Source organism: Falco biarmicus, chromosome 10 (genome assembly GCF_023638135.1).
Source record: "Falco biarmicus isolate bFalBia1 chromosome 10, bFalBia1.pri, whole genome shotgun sequence".
Taxonomy (NCBI): Eukaryota; Metazoa; Chordata; class Aves; order Falconiformes; family Falconidae; genus Falco; species Falco biarmicus.
Genome location: NC_079297.1, coordinates 18,717,616 through 18,731,862, shown reverse-complemented (window position 1 = coordinate 18,731,862; position 14,247 = coordinate 18,717,616). Strand labels below are relative to the sequence as shown.

General features: G+C 45.6%; 2 protein-coding genes across 3 annotated transcripts in view; both read right to left on the bottom strand.

Moving 5' to 3' along the window:
- The window catches only part of SYT7 (synaptotagmin 7), a 271,753-nt gene that overhangs the window by 242,703 nt on the left and 14,803 nt on the right, over window positions 1–14,247 (bottom strand). The window lies entirely within an intron of this gene.
- Window positions 5,095–13,473, bottom strand: LOC130155811 (olfactory receptor 5AR1-like). Of its 2 annotated transcripts, XM_056353525.1 has the most exons (2): window positions 13,387–13,473; window positions 9,357–10,857 (listed from the first exon to the last, which is right to left on the bottom strand). In XM_056353525.1, exon 2 carries the CDS (start codon window positions 10,721–10,723, stop codon window positions 9,770–9,772), a length of 954 nt encoding a protein of 317 aa, XP_056209500.1. In that variant the 5' UTR covers window positions 10,724–10,857; window positions 13,387–13,473; the 3' UTR covers window positions 9,357–9,769. The 2 variants fall into 2 exon arrangements, with proteins under 2 accessions (XP_056209499.1, XP_056209500.1); XM_056353524.1 differs by lacking the exons at window positions 9,357–10,857; window positions 13,387–13,473 and adding an exon at window positions 5,095–6,093.

Here is a 14,247-nt window from a genome sequence, read left to right as displayed (position 1 = left end):
CAGGACCATCCCTTGCTATTACGGTGGCACCTGTGAAAAAGCACCTACATGTCTCTTTGCTTTATGTCATCTAAACTTTAAAGCAGAAGAGTCGTCCTCCCATGTAGGATTCCTTCTGCTGTTCTCAGCCTTGTTGCTATAAATGAGATATCTGACACGTTTGGTCCTTTCTTTTCTCTATCTCACTACCTTCAAGTCCATAAAACAAAGAGAAAGGGGTGCCTACTTTAGCCTCGTGATGTCTCTGCATGTCCCACCACTTCAGAGCAGGTTCAGGGCTGAGGACTAGCCAGAACAGAAGATGTCCTCACCATGGACATGAATTCTCCAACAAAACTCAGATCTTCAGTGCAGCTCCATGCAACTGGGGTGAGTTCGGTTGCTTCTCCAGATAGTGACTGAGGCCATAATTCATCTTCAAACAAATGCTGAGGGTGCTTTTCAGGACTCTTTCCTTAAAAACTGCACTGAGGGTGGCTTGTTGCTGCACCTTGCAGACAGCAGACAAGCCCCCTCTGTAGCTTCTGGTGCCCAAGTGGTATTTATACTCATTTCTGTGGCCTTGGAGGCATTCCAGTCCATGGAGAATAGAAGCTTAACAACAAGCAAAATCCACCCAGAATATAAACTTCACCTCCAGGCTCACTAATGAAGACCAGGAACAATTTGCTTTGGACATCTGGATTTAAGAAGATACCTTCCCCCCTCCCCCATGCTGAGGAGAGGGAGTGGATGAAAAGTGAAAGTCTACATGATTCACCAAAAGCAAACCCCAACTTTTTTCTGCAGTCACCCCTGGTTATTACCTAATTTTCTCAAGTATCCTTCCTAGTGTCACTTAAACTGAATTTTGGCAATGCAAAGATATTTCTTGCAACCATTTCTGCTGACATGATCTCCCTATGTTAGCACCCTCTTGCTTCAAAACCCACCCCAAACGTTGATCTTTGCCTTTGCTGGCTTCGGTAAGACAATAATTGTCATGTTGTTCCCCTCTCCCCCCCCCCCCCCCCCCCCGAGGTTTTTTAATGTTAGCTTTTTAAAAAAATTATTTTTCTTTTTTACTTTTGCTATGAGCACTGATGAGAAGAGCAAGGCAATGGCAATGACCTAAGCTAAACTCAAATCAACACCAGAACGGCAGTATTACCCAAACAAAATTCTTTTCACTGAGGTCTGCTCACTGGGTCCAAGCGTTCTGACACATATTATCCATGGCGCTGTGGTTTTGATGCCTGGATTCATGAAACATTTTCCCATCCTCTTTCTCCAAGAGATTTTAGTTTACAGAGCTGGAGGTCTCTCTGTATTAGTTTGTTGGAGCAGGTTGCTGCTTTCAGAACCTCCAGCAGCTCCATTTCAGACACCACTTATTGCTGCCATTATTACCAGGAATAATATTGCCTGTCCATATGCGTATTTGTTTTGCCAATGAGCAACCAGAGGTGCTATGAACCCCCTCAGACAAACTCTGCAGATACCCAGGCTGCCTGGTAATAATCTCAGGTGCCCAGATTTTCAGCAGAATTTGTGTCTAAGGAGACAAGAGCAGCATTTTCTGTCATGTGTCTATGGTATGGTAGTTTCTATGTCTATGGTATATGTCTATGGTAGTTTCAAAATTAGGAAAAGTACCATCAGCTTGAAAAATTACAAATTCTGCTGGACTGCATCTGTGTTACTGTTTTTACTAGCTATCCTTATTCTGTTCATTAAATCTTAATCAGACAGGAAATATATAATATATAATATATAATATATAATATGTAATAATAATTTATAAAATACAATCTGTGCTCAAGTGTGCAATAAGGTCAAAAATCCTCTAATGAATTTAAATTTAAGGCAATACAGAAAGCAAAACCAAAAAAAAAAAAAAAAAAAGTATTGAGAGCCTGTGTGGCTTCTTCCCCTAAGACACCTGGCAGGTTTTGGTCTCTGACTTCCACAAATTTGTCCTGAGGATGAGAGAAGCCACCCAGACAAATGCATAAGGGGACTCTGTACTTGGCTGGGGCAGATCCATCACCTCTGGAAACCAGCTGGTCTGCGTGGGCTGGAGCAGTGCACAGCTCACCCCAAATACGCTCATGAGCTGTGCTTGAAGCTGAATTTAATTCCACAAAAATCTGTACCATTTCAACAGTGGCTTGATGAGCACTCAGCTGCTCAAAGGGGGAAAAGATGAATGATAAGGTGTGAAGTGAATCAGTCCATGGCATTAGCATGTGGTGGGTGGTCTGGTGCCAGTCCCCCAAGCTGGTGTGAGATGCTCCTGGTGCATTCCAGCCTGCAGGGCTCCAGAAAGGAATACCTAAATGGAATTGGAAATATTTTTTGAGTCACAGACTGTAGTAGGGGATTTTTTTTCCAGATGATCTCTAGCTACCTCAGTGCTCTTATTTAGCATACTTAGCTATTGACTCTGAGCATGATTTAACTGAATGTTGTCATCTACAGGTGCAGACTTTTTTTCTTGTGTGTGTGTGTGTAGCTGTGTTTTGGTACAGAGAGCAACACCAGCAACATGGAAGTTCTCTTAGGTGGTGTACCTAGACCCCACACTACAAATATCAAATAGCTACCTTAATCCATGTGTCCAGTTCAGTCCCTTTCCCCTGTCCCTAGCAGAGAGGAACCACAGTTCAGTCACCAGCTTCATCCTCTTGGGGTCCACCACTGACCTGAAGGTGCAGCTTCTCTTGTTCATGGTGTTCACCATAGCCTACATCACCACCCCCAGGAGCAACATCACCCTCATCAGGGTGATAGGCCATAGCTCATGGCTCCATACCCCAATGTACTTCTTCACAGGGAACTTGTCCTTCCTGGATCTCTGGTATTCCTCCATCTACACCCCCAAGATCCTGCTGAACTGCGTCTCCGAGAATAAGCCCAATTTATGCCCAAATCAGTAGCTCAGGTGAAGCTCCATGTGTCATGAAGTAACATGCCTCTGCTCCTGAGCTGTCCCAGTTATTTCTTCTATAATATTCTATTTCTTCTATAATAAATAATAGTATTTCTTATACCACAGACAGCGGGTCCATGGTGCCTGGCCTTCTGATGTTCAGACCAGCTCCTGTTGCACCACATTTGTCCTACCCTCTGTCCTAGGATGTGATAAAACATCCCTTTACTCCCACATATTAGAGAGCAGACCTGGCTGACTGTTTCACAATCAGACAATGAATTATTTAGGTGTTGAGAGTCAGGTGAACCCACTCCCATGCTTATTCTTATGGTCTGAGATCCATAATGGTAGGAAAACCACATTTATGAAAACCAGTCAGACACAGAGGATTTATGTAGTGTACTTCAACTTGCCTCGTAGTTTAAGAATGAAAAAAAACCACAAGCAAATCTATCCCAAGGCAATTCATGACAAGAAATTCAAGGTGTGTGGTGTCCTTGAGGAGGTCCAACGGTGAGGAGAAATGCAACAAGCTTCCCCAGCTTCTTCTGCTAGGGGGTCAAAAGCAGGCAGGGACAAATCACCCCATTAGTGAGAACCAAGGGGACCATGTTATCTGCACACATTATGAGGACAAGGATGTCTCTCTTTGATGCGAGTGTATGACCAAGCTCATACCAGCACAGAAAGCCCTCCAGCAGGCCTGAGCCCCAGGCTCTCGCCGTACAGGTGGTTATAGCTATTTCCATCACGAAGGATGCTGCTGCCCTTCCCAGAGCAAGAAGTGGTCCTCAGGGATCAACCACCCTTCCAGGAGTCATCAACTTAACAAGACCTTCTGGGGTTTACCAAGAAAGTTTTCTAATCACCATGAAAGCTCCTCAGTGGACTTGTAGTCAACTTACCTCATTCTTCTTAACAAGCCATGAGAGACTAATTAGCAGGGGTTAATAGGAAAGAAACTTTCTTCCTTGTTAATGACAAAGTGCAGTTCTCCAGCTGCCTTGCTTGACAGAGCTAGTCCAGGCCCCAAAGCCACCGAGTTGGAGGGTCAGTGTGTTGGCATCTGGTTCTATTAAGGACAATTGTGTGGGCCGGGATGTATGGAGAGCAATGCACCTCAGGGTTGCCCTGATTAAAGTACCTGTCCCTCATCCCTGAGGTTAAATTCCCATCTGCAGGCTGAGGTCCTGCCTTGGTGGGATGATGCAGTGACCCAGCAGCATCCTGAGCTCCTTGCTGAGGAGGTATGGTGGTGTGCTTGGTGGGAGCACTGGTTGAGGTGGGAGCTTCCTCCATGCCAGGCTTCTATCTACTTGAGATCACTTCTACATATTTCTACCCCATATTTGCTCCTTGTCAGCACTCTTTTTTTCTCTCCTATTGCTCTATGGGGTTACTACCCTATAGTTGCTGAAGTTTGTTAATGGTTCCCCTGTATCTCATTTTTGGTTTTAGAGGGGAAATGACACAAGTGCTCAAAACCGAGCAAAAGTGGTTAATAATAAAACCAAAATAAGATCAAACCACCAGGATAGGGAACAGGTACCTGACTAGTAAGTAACTTTACCATTACTCACAGGAGATGCCAGAAAATAACTCTCTGGTCCTTGAGCAAGTTGCAGGCACTGCAGAAGTTTCCCAAATCAATTTAAAAATACAGCTACAGTTGAGCTAAAGTAAGTTGCAGAAGAGGCCTGGCGAGCATTGCGGCAGTGAATAGTTGTTATGAAGCCTAGTGTCTACTGCTAGTGCTGGGAGCACTGAATTACCCAAGCCTTGTGTTCACCAGAAAGGTGCCCGTTATTTGGTATGAAGAGAGCTCTGATCATCATGGTCACACTGAAAGCTGTAGGTGTTGCTCAAGACAACAGGGGTAATGCATTCTCAAACTATAAATGGTCAGAAGGACTTAAGTTTTTGCAATTAAAATAATATCAGGTTGTGAATGCGAATGGGAGAAGCTAACGCGTGCCCAGGACAGGTAACATGCCCAGTGAATGGCCTGATGCAAGAGCAGGTAATGACCCAGTGTTCAGGAACAAGGCAGAGGTTTCCCAATACATTTATCCCCAGCAGCTCACAGGACAGCACTGCTTCTCTTATACTATAGTAGTACAGAAATGAAATGTGTAAACGTCTCTGAGAAGACTTCTCCATTCCCCCCGCACCAGGGGAAGCTATCTGTCAGAGGGATGTTTCTTCTCCATCACTCTCCTCAGCACATCCTTCACGTCCTGGTTCCTCAGGCTGTAGATGAGGGGGTTCAGCATGGGGGTCACCACCGTGTAAAACACAGAGGCCACTTTGTCAAGGTCCTGGGAGTGCCTGGAGCTGGGTCGCGAGTACATGGACAAAGCAGATCCGTAGAAGAGGGTCACGGCAGTCAGGTGGGATGCACACGTGGAGAAGGCTTTGTGTTTCCCTGCAGCCGAGCGCACTCTCAGGATAGTGGCCAGAATGTAGGTGTAGGAGATGAGGATGGTCAGGCTGGTGACAAACAGATTGAAGCCAACCACAATGAACATCATCATCTCATTGATGGTGGGCTCCGTGCAAGAGATGGCGTAAAGCGGGGGCCCCTCGCAGTAGAAGTGGTTGATGGTGTTGGACCCACAGAAGGACAGCCGCAGTGCCAGCCCCGTGTGGATAGTGGCGTTCATGATCCCAGCAAGGTACGAGCCAGCTACCAGTGATGCACAGACTCTGCTGGACATGGAGCTGGCGTAGAGCAGCGGGCTGCAGATGGCCACGTAGCGGTCATATGCCATGGCAGCCAAGAGGTAGCACTCAGTGGTGGCAAAGACCGCAAAGAAAAAAAATTGTAGGAGGCATGCCGAGTAAGAAATGACCTTCCTCTCTGCTAGGAGATCTGAGAGCAGTCTGGGGGTGATTGAGGAGGAATAGCAGATGTCCAGGAAGGACAGGCTGCTCAGGAAGAAGTACATGGGGGTGTGAAGCTGGGCATCCAGCCTGATCAGCACGAGCATCCCCAGATTCCCCAGCAGAGTGATCAAGTAGATCACCAAGAAGACCATGAAGAGGACAGCCTGGACATTCCCTTGTGTTGAGAACGCCGAGAGAACAAATTCAGCGCTGGGGGTGCAATTTCCTTTCACCGTCATAGTAACACCGGTGCTGTAGGAAAGCAGAGATGCAGAGAACCACAGAATCAGCATATTCCTGTTTTCCCAAAAACAAATCTTAAAGATTCATTTATTTTTATCAGGAAATACAAATTTCAGGGGCAGGAACTGTCAAACAACATATTCAGTGCTTGTCTCAAAACACATTTTAAACAAAGTGCACAACTGAATTTATTTTCTAATGTTTTTATTCTGGTCTGGTCACTACTAATTTCGTTTGATATAGTCACTTTGCATATCGGAAGGTTTATTCCACCTCCTGAAGAAGTTCAGTTTGTTACTCATCAGGTCCAAAGAGGTAACCACAGCAATTTATTCTGACATTAGAAATCAGATTGCATTTGACAAAACAAACAAACAAACTTGTTTCAGCTGATCAAAACAGAGAAAACACTGGTGAGAGATCAAGACATTTGAAAAATAATTTCCTTTAGGAGCGTCAGAACAAGTTAAAATAAAACTCTGATTTCTTCCCTTCCTTCCTATGAAATTGGGTTTGAAACAGGAGATTTAGTGTAAGTATTAACCCCCTTTTAAATATGGTGATATCTATATCATTCTTGTGATGCCACTGAACTGAGAGATAGTGGAAAGAATTTTACAAGGTTGGTACAGATGGACATCCCAACCAGGCTACAGCACCGTTATGAACTGGGGGCAGTAAGTTGCTGATAATGCAGTTTATATTTTTTTAAAAAAATTAATGGTTAGGACTCAGGAACAGTCACAGAAATTGCTCACTAAGGATTTTTGAACTGTTAAAGATACCAAATTTTACTACTGGAAAGGACCCTTCTGTACGAGGAAAGTCCAACGCATGCCCTTGACTTATGCACGAGCCTCCCTTAAACCTGGATTTAGTCATACCAATTTTTATATTTCATTCCAGCCTTAAGTCAGTTGCAGAAACTTTCACACCCCTCTCAAACAATGTGAAGTTTGCCACATAAGCCAGGCTTCCACGCTGTGGTCTTCATGGCATAGCACAGGGCGGACCGTGCACCGCCAGAACTCTTATCTGCACCGCGTGGAAGGTCTGAGATAGACCAGGACCTGAGGATGGTGAGGGTTTTTTTCCAGCACAGCATGCCTCGGACCATCCACGCTTTGCAGAGCTACTTCATCAGCTTGTCCAAGCTGTTGCCCTCTCTGGCTGCTGGACAATAATTATGAATCACACTGATCTTGATTAAAATAATCATCCGAGACTGAGGGGCTGCTGACCTCTGGCAGTGCCTGCGTGTCTCGGCTGGCTTTACTCACACTTCAGCTCGTGGCTGCCTTAAATTTGAAAAAACAACTTACAACCGCCTGGGTTTGCATCGGCTATCCCGACCCTGGGTGAGTATCTTGTGTGAAACCAGGCTCCTGCCTGAAGTCCTCCCCTTGCAGCAGAGCAGCTCCTTGCAGCGTTATTTAGGCTAAAACTCACCTGTCTTCTCACACCTCAGGGCCTTTTTTGCCTTATTGAGACTTGTTATCTCCTAGACTAAAAGTTTATGGGAGAAATAAGCCCAAATTTGTCCCAGTGTTGGCGTTCAAAGCAAGACTGGTTTGCCAGTGGTGAAGGGCATTGACACCTGACCGAGAAAAGCTGCTGTTTATAGGCTTCTTTCACCGAAAGAGCAAGAGCTTTGCCGCTGCCTCCCCTTGGTGTCATGCGGGAAATTCCTCCTGGGAATTGATGGCTTTGGAAACAGCTCCTTAAGGAGAAGACGTGCACAGATTAATAAAGACAATTAGTTTCAGTAAGTTAAATGTAAGCTTGAGTATTTTTTTCCACTTCTTTAAAGATATATATATTAAAAAGATTAAATATATATATAAATTTATCTCTTGGAATATATAATTTACCTCTTGGCATCACAGAGAATTAAAAAGAGCTGTAAGAAATATTCAGGGACTAGGAGATAGTTCAGGATTTAGAGCAGTGTTGCAAATGCTGTTGGGGAGGAAGGGAAAACTGTTCAGGAATTCTGAATTCAGGAACATTGCTGCTGCAATGGGTTTTAACACTCTCTGGGATATCCTGTTGCTTAAAAACCCAGAGAGTTAGATCCAGGCATCTGAGACAGTCACAGCCAGGTTTATGGAGAAAAGTTTCTCTTTTATTGCTCTTAAAAGAGCAAAACGGCATAGTATCTGTGGTCAGATCTCCTAGGGAATTATCTCCTATCCATCCATGGAAAATACAAGTCTGTAGGAGGTTAATATCTGGTGTTAGTGACCTTTGTATCAAAGCAAAAGCATAGCTCTGCCACTATCTTCATCCACTTTGCTTTTCTGTTCTTTCCAGAGAGTGTTTTGTGGATGCTGGGCATTCATGCTGAGCTGGATTATAAATTATTGATTCAAAGCTAGTTTCACCTGATCACTTTTGAGTGGGGTTTTTGCAGGACTCCAAAACATCAGCACGGTGAGCAGAAGCTTTCCCTTTAGGCTTAAATTGACTTTTCAGACTATGTGTGACTGCTCCGAACAAAGTCAAGCAGGAAGTGGAGAAAATCATGTGCTTTTTCCAGAAAAATGCTCTTTTCCATGCACTTTTTCCTACCTCACCCTGATGTAGATGTTTAAAATAGATCAGATGAATCAAACCCCCCAAATGCATCGTTGTCTCCAAAAGGGGAACCTATGGTGACTAATGCATATGTGAAAGCCTACAACCAGATAGGATGACTCCTGGGCCAAGATGACTCAACCCTTGAACCCTGGAAGCAGAAATTATGAATAAGATGCAGCTGGGATGGAAAATAAACTCTGCCTGTATGGAGAGGCGCAAGGAGGAGAGGAAGTGGTGGGGAAGTGTTGGACAGTGCTGAGAGTTTTGGAGCCTCCAAATGAGTCGGGTGCATCTGAATACAACATATGGCCAGAAGCATGGAGGCTTTCCGTGCTGCCGGCACCAGAGGACAACCTGGGAAAAGCCAGGACTGCTCAGACAATGTCTTGAAAGACTGTTCCTGGACCAAGCTGAGCAACTGTTTGCCACAGGGGGTAAAACCCCACTTTGCTCCTAAGCAAGGGACACCATCCGTGTGGTGGCTCCAGGCTGGTAGCTCTCCATGGGGGAGACCCATCCAGGAAAGCAGGATGCCCGGCACAGGTGGTCTGCATGCAATATATATGAAGCATGGGGATGTGCTACTGCCCCCCACGCCCCACCTCGCCACCCCCCAAAGACTATCCTTGGACAGATCAGAGAAGATAATAAATCAGGTTTATTGTACTAAAGCAAAACCTTAAGGAACTACTTAGAAAATTTGAAAACATAGTTATGAAAAACATCACCCCTCCAACATGTAGTCCTTTATTTAGCTTGTCCCCTCCTACTCTGAGCCTACTCTTTCAGCCCACAGAATTCCATATTGTTATAATATTGAGTAAATCCTCTTTGGTAAAAAGTATCAGCTGTGCATGTTCTAGAGTTGCTTATAAATCCATTTACTCCAAAAGTTTCACTGACAGTGTTTTTAGGATTGTCTCCTGCATTCTTTCCTTCTTTCAGACATTGTAATTACAGGTAATTTATTTTCCAAGGCACCCCCAACATAGGATTAATTTGTAATTCAAACTCTGCAGTGTTTCAGCACGCTGTACAGCACGTACCCCTCACCAGCTGTGCAGAAATGTGTGGTGCCCTCCTTCTGTCAGGCACCAGCCTGATTTCTTCTGCTGTCCTGGCTGTGGCAGGTGGACCTGCTTTGGTTCAGTTACAGCAGGACCTGTGGGAATAGATGCAGGAGAGGAGCGTCCTTGTAGCTCTTCTGAGGGTGCTCCTCAAATCCTTGTTCCTCAGGCTGTAGATGAAAGGGTTGAGCATGGGGGTCACCACTGTGTAGAAGATGGAGGCTGTTTTCCCTTGATCTTCTGCATGTCTGGAGAAAGGCTGGAAATACAAGAAAGCTGCAGAGCCGTAGAAGAGAGCAACAGCCATGAAGTGGGAGGTGCAGGTGGACCAGGCTTTGTGCCTGCCCTCCACTGAGCAGATGCTCCAGATGGTCTGCAGGATGCAGGAATAGGAAGCAACGATGGCCAAGACCGAGGTTGTTATGATGAAGCCAATGCATGCGGCCATCACCATCTTGTTGAGCCAGGTGTCAGAGCACGAGATTAGCAGGAGTGGTGGGATTTCACAGTAGAAATGATTGATGAGGTTTGGGCCACAGAAAGAGAGACGGAGGAGAGCGCTGGTGTGCACAAAGGCGTTCAGGCTCCCAGCAGCGTAGGAGCCCACCACCAGCCGGACGCAGAGCCCATGGGACACGGCAGCCAGGTAGTGCAGAGGCTCACAGATGGCCACGTAGCGATCGTATGCCATGACGGCCAGAAGGATGGCTTCTGTGGTGCCAAATACTGCAAAGAAGAAAAACTGTGTGATGCAGCCACTGAAAGAAATTATATTTCTCTCTGCAAGGAGGCCCAGCAGGAGCTTCGGCGTGATGGATGAAGAATAGCAGATGTCCAGGAAAGAGAGGTGGCTGAGGAAGAAGTACATGGGCGTGTGAAGCTGAGAGTTGGTCTTGACGAGGACAATCATCCCCAGGTTCCCCACCAGCGTGGTGACATAGATGAGTAAAAAAATCACAAAGAGCAACTCCTGCAGGTCAGTGAAGCCCAAGAGGACAAACTCAGTCACACTCGAGTGGTTTCCCCCAGCCATTCCCCTGGTACCAGCACAGAGGAGGCAAAGAAATATGGGGAAGAGTTGAAATAATTTCTCCCAGCTCACAGGAGAAGGCAGTGCCTGAGGCTAACGCAGAGTTCGGTGTTTCCTGGGTGAATGCACCCACTTACCTGGAGAAAAATATAATAGTTATCCTCAGTGGGCAGGTTGAAGATCCGAAATAATATATTGAAAAATAATATATTGACAAAATAATAACCAATAGCTTATGGGGAAAAAAATATCTTCAAGATTAATCTTAAAGCTCACATCTCAAAGCTCCGGCTGCCCCATTATGGCAAGAATCAGTCTTGCAAATGATGCCTTTGCTTGAACATCCAGATTCTTCTCAACATGTGAGCATGGCTGGGAGGGTTTCTTCCCCTCTGTTCAGAGGGGGGGGGGATGCTTATTTAGGGACAAGCAAATACAATAACATCATGCCTTAATTTGCTACGTTAATTAGTGTTGCATTGAATAGATAACTGATCGCATTGGAGCGATTTTCTGACTCTGTACATTTGGGTCAATGAAAATGAGACCAGCATACCTGACAGTAATTTCATGGATGAGTAGCTTCAAGGACAAACCACCCCCTTCTAATCTGAATTATACTTGTGTTTCACCTTTCTCACATCTCTTGGGTCTGCTAACATCAGGAATTTTTGTCCAGAATTTGAGTTAGGAATTAAGATTCAGAGGTACTGGAGTTTTTTTGTTCAGGAAGGACCTTCATACCTTCAGTCTTGCTTCATGGAGAGGCTGCTGCTTCTGCAGGGGCTGGACAGGGTTGTAAAGGAAGCCCTTCCCCATCCAGCAAAAAATGGTCTCAAAACCTCTTAAAATTTCACCCTCTCTCTGGTCAATGGCATCTTGAGCCATTCTTGGAAAGATACTCTCTGGCCCTTGAGCTGAAATTAGAGCACGAGCTCCATCGGTCTTTCCAAAACCAGGCAGGTTTCCCTATGACATCCTCTAACACAGCTGAAGATTTAAGTTTTACCCCATTCCCACAGGACAAATTACCAAAGGGTCTTTGGGGCACCTGAAAACAGAGTGAGCCTTCCCTGAAGAGCCTGGAATAAACACCAGAATTTCTCACTGAGGTTTCAGGGGTGGGATCCCCAAGGCACATCAGAGGTGATGCCTGCAGAGCCTGAGCAGTCCCACCTCTGTACACAGCATCATCATGAGGAGTGAAAAACAAGGCAATGCATTTTTGCTGAAGACTTGAATTTGAAAGGGTTTTTTTATTCTCCAGGAACATGGGAGAAAAAAAAAAAAAAAAGGCTAAGTAATGAATTAATTTAAGGGAATCATTGCTTTATATTTGCAATGATCAGTTAAATTAATCTTCTTTCATACTACGTATTTCCATAGGGCAGACATGGAAACGTTAAAGAAAAAGTGGAGCAAAGTACAGATATCAATTTGCCATTGTGTTTTTGTTTTCTGTGTTCAAGATAACTTGTCGGTTTCCATTTACACTCGAATATGTTTTCACATCGTTTGCTCCCAGGCGGCAGTCTCAGAGCAGGTCCTGTAAGCAGCACTGGCCGGGACGCAGCTCTCCAAAAGCCTGTTTCCAGGGGGGAACACATCACCCGTGTGTGTGTCGGGACTGAACGCAGATTTGAGTAGCTCTCTCCTAGCCATTTGCAATTAGGTGCTTGAATTTCAATCAGTATTTTTCCTTTTGTTTGTTTTTTTTTTTCCTGCTACCCATCTGCTGGTCACACACCTTGCTGTTCAGTATCACTACCATATTACCTGGTATATTTTTCTTTTTCTGTCTTTATTTATTGTTTTTAAAAAAAAAATAAACAAGACTGCTTCTTGTGTAATTCACTAGGGATGACCTTAGAATATGTGTATTGCCTGTTTGAGAAATGAGCATTACTATGTCTTCCCTTCCCACTTCCCTCTTTCCATCAGCCTTGCTGCCTGGTTTCTGGCACCAGCGAGATGACTGTTTCTTCAGGACGATTCCTCTTCCCCCATCACCCTTCTCACAGCAGCTTTTACTTCCCCATTCCTCAGCTGTAGGTCAGAAGCTCATTGCAGAAAGCCCCTTGACCCACTGCCAGAGCTCTTCTCGGGGTGCTAGCGGGCGTCTTTGCTGCAAGGATGTATTGATGGCTTGTCTATAACTTGGTGGCCACCACAGCCTCCATGTCCTTCTCCATCAAGCTGCTCTCCAGCCTGTACTGGTGCCTAGGGCAGCTCTTGCCCATGGGCAGGACTCAGTGTTTTCCCTTTTTTGAAGTTTATGTGATCCCCATCTGCCCATTCAGGACTAAAAATACTCCACTGACCAAATCTCCCTCGGCAATAAAGGGAGCTGATGGACCCAGCCAACATGTAGAGGGCACACAGTATATTTAGATGTGAGGAGACAAGTCCTTCTCCTAAAGACATTTGAGGCGATTCCCAAATCTAATCACCAAGTCCCTAACCAAGGGGCGGTAGCTCCTACCCCTTCTGCAGTATTTACTCAGCTCTTTATTTCAAACACATTTCACTAGAATTAAGGCAGCTCTGCCTAGAAGCGGAGCCTGTGCGGGGGAAAGGAGCACCACAGCAGCTGGGGGCTAAGCATCACGAATGCAAAACAAGGTGCCAGACACCAGCCACGTCATTGCCCGTTCATCATGACTCACCAGGAAGGTGGGTGGCAGTGCTGATTGCACTACTGGATGCTCCTTCTCCCTGCCAGACCCACAAAGGTGTTTCCCACTGCCCTCATGGTCAGGTGCTCACCCCCCCAAAGCCAGAGACAGCCATTACACCCAGCTAACCGCTCGTTTCCCCAAACGCCGCCAGCGCTGCTTGCACAACAGGCAGAGTTTTCGGTTTTGAGAGCAGCAGCTCCAGCACGAAGCCGCGACGAGCAAAACGATAGCACCGTAGCCACAGGCTTGTGTTTGCAAGGCACTGAGAGCTCACCTTCCCATTCAGGCACCAGGTGATGGTGGAGGCGAGACCAGCTGGACACAAAGTCGTTAAATATTGGTGTATATTACATACCTCCAAATAATAACAACCATAGGTCACTGCAGCAAGAAGGGATGCTCTGGGACTGTAAATAAAATGTTAAAATTAATCTTGATCTTTTGTTTAAGGAAAAAAGTGTCGATCTTCCCCACACCTGAATTAAAGAGCACTGGGAGAGTGCTGGTCAGAGGAGCAGAAGTGTGGGAGAACAGCAGGGGTTACACACAGAGGTCCCAGTTCAGCCATCCTGATGGACACACCTGGAGACATGGGAGGAGATGAAGAGCAGGGAACCTTGCCTGCTACAGCTGTGCACAGCCTCTCATCGGCACCAAAATAGGCAGCCTGCCTGTAACGTGAAATAGCTACGGCCAAGTGCAGTTTTTTAACCCATTTCAGGGACAAAGAAAGGATGCGTGAAGGAATTAATAACACCAAATTCTTTTTTACTTGATGCCAGCAGCAAGCGCTCCGGGTGCCTATTGCAGATGTGGGCAAATCTGAGACTTCCTACCGTCGATTTGCAA

What these genes read in the sequence shown, in the direction of transcription:
- LOC130155811 (XM_056353524.1), bottom strand. Translation starts at nt 6,093, where the DNA reads ATGCTGATTCTGTGGTTCTCTGCATCTCTGCTTTCCTACAGCACCGGT.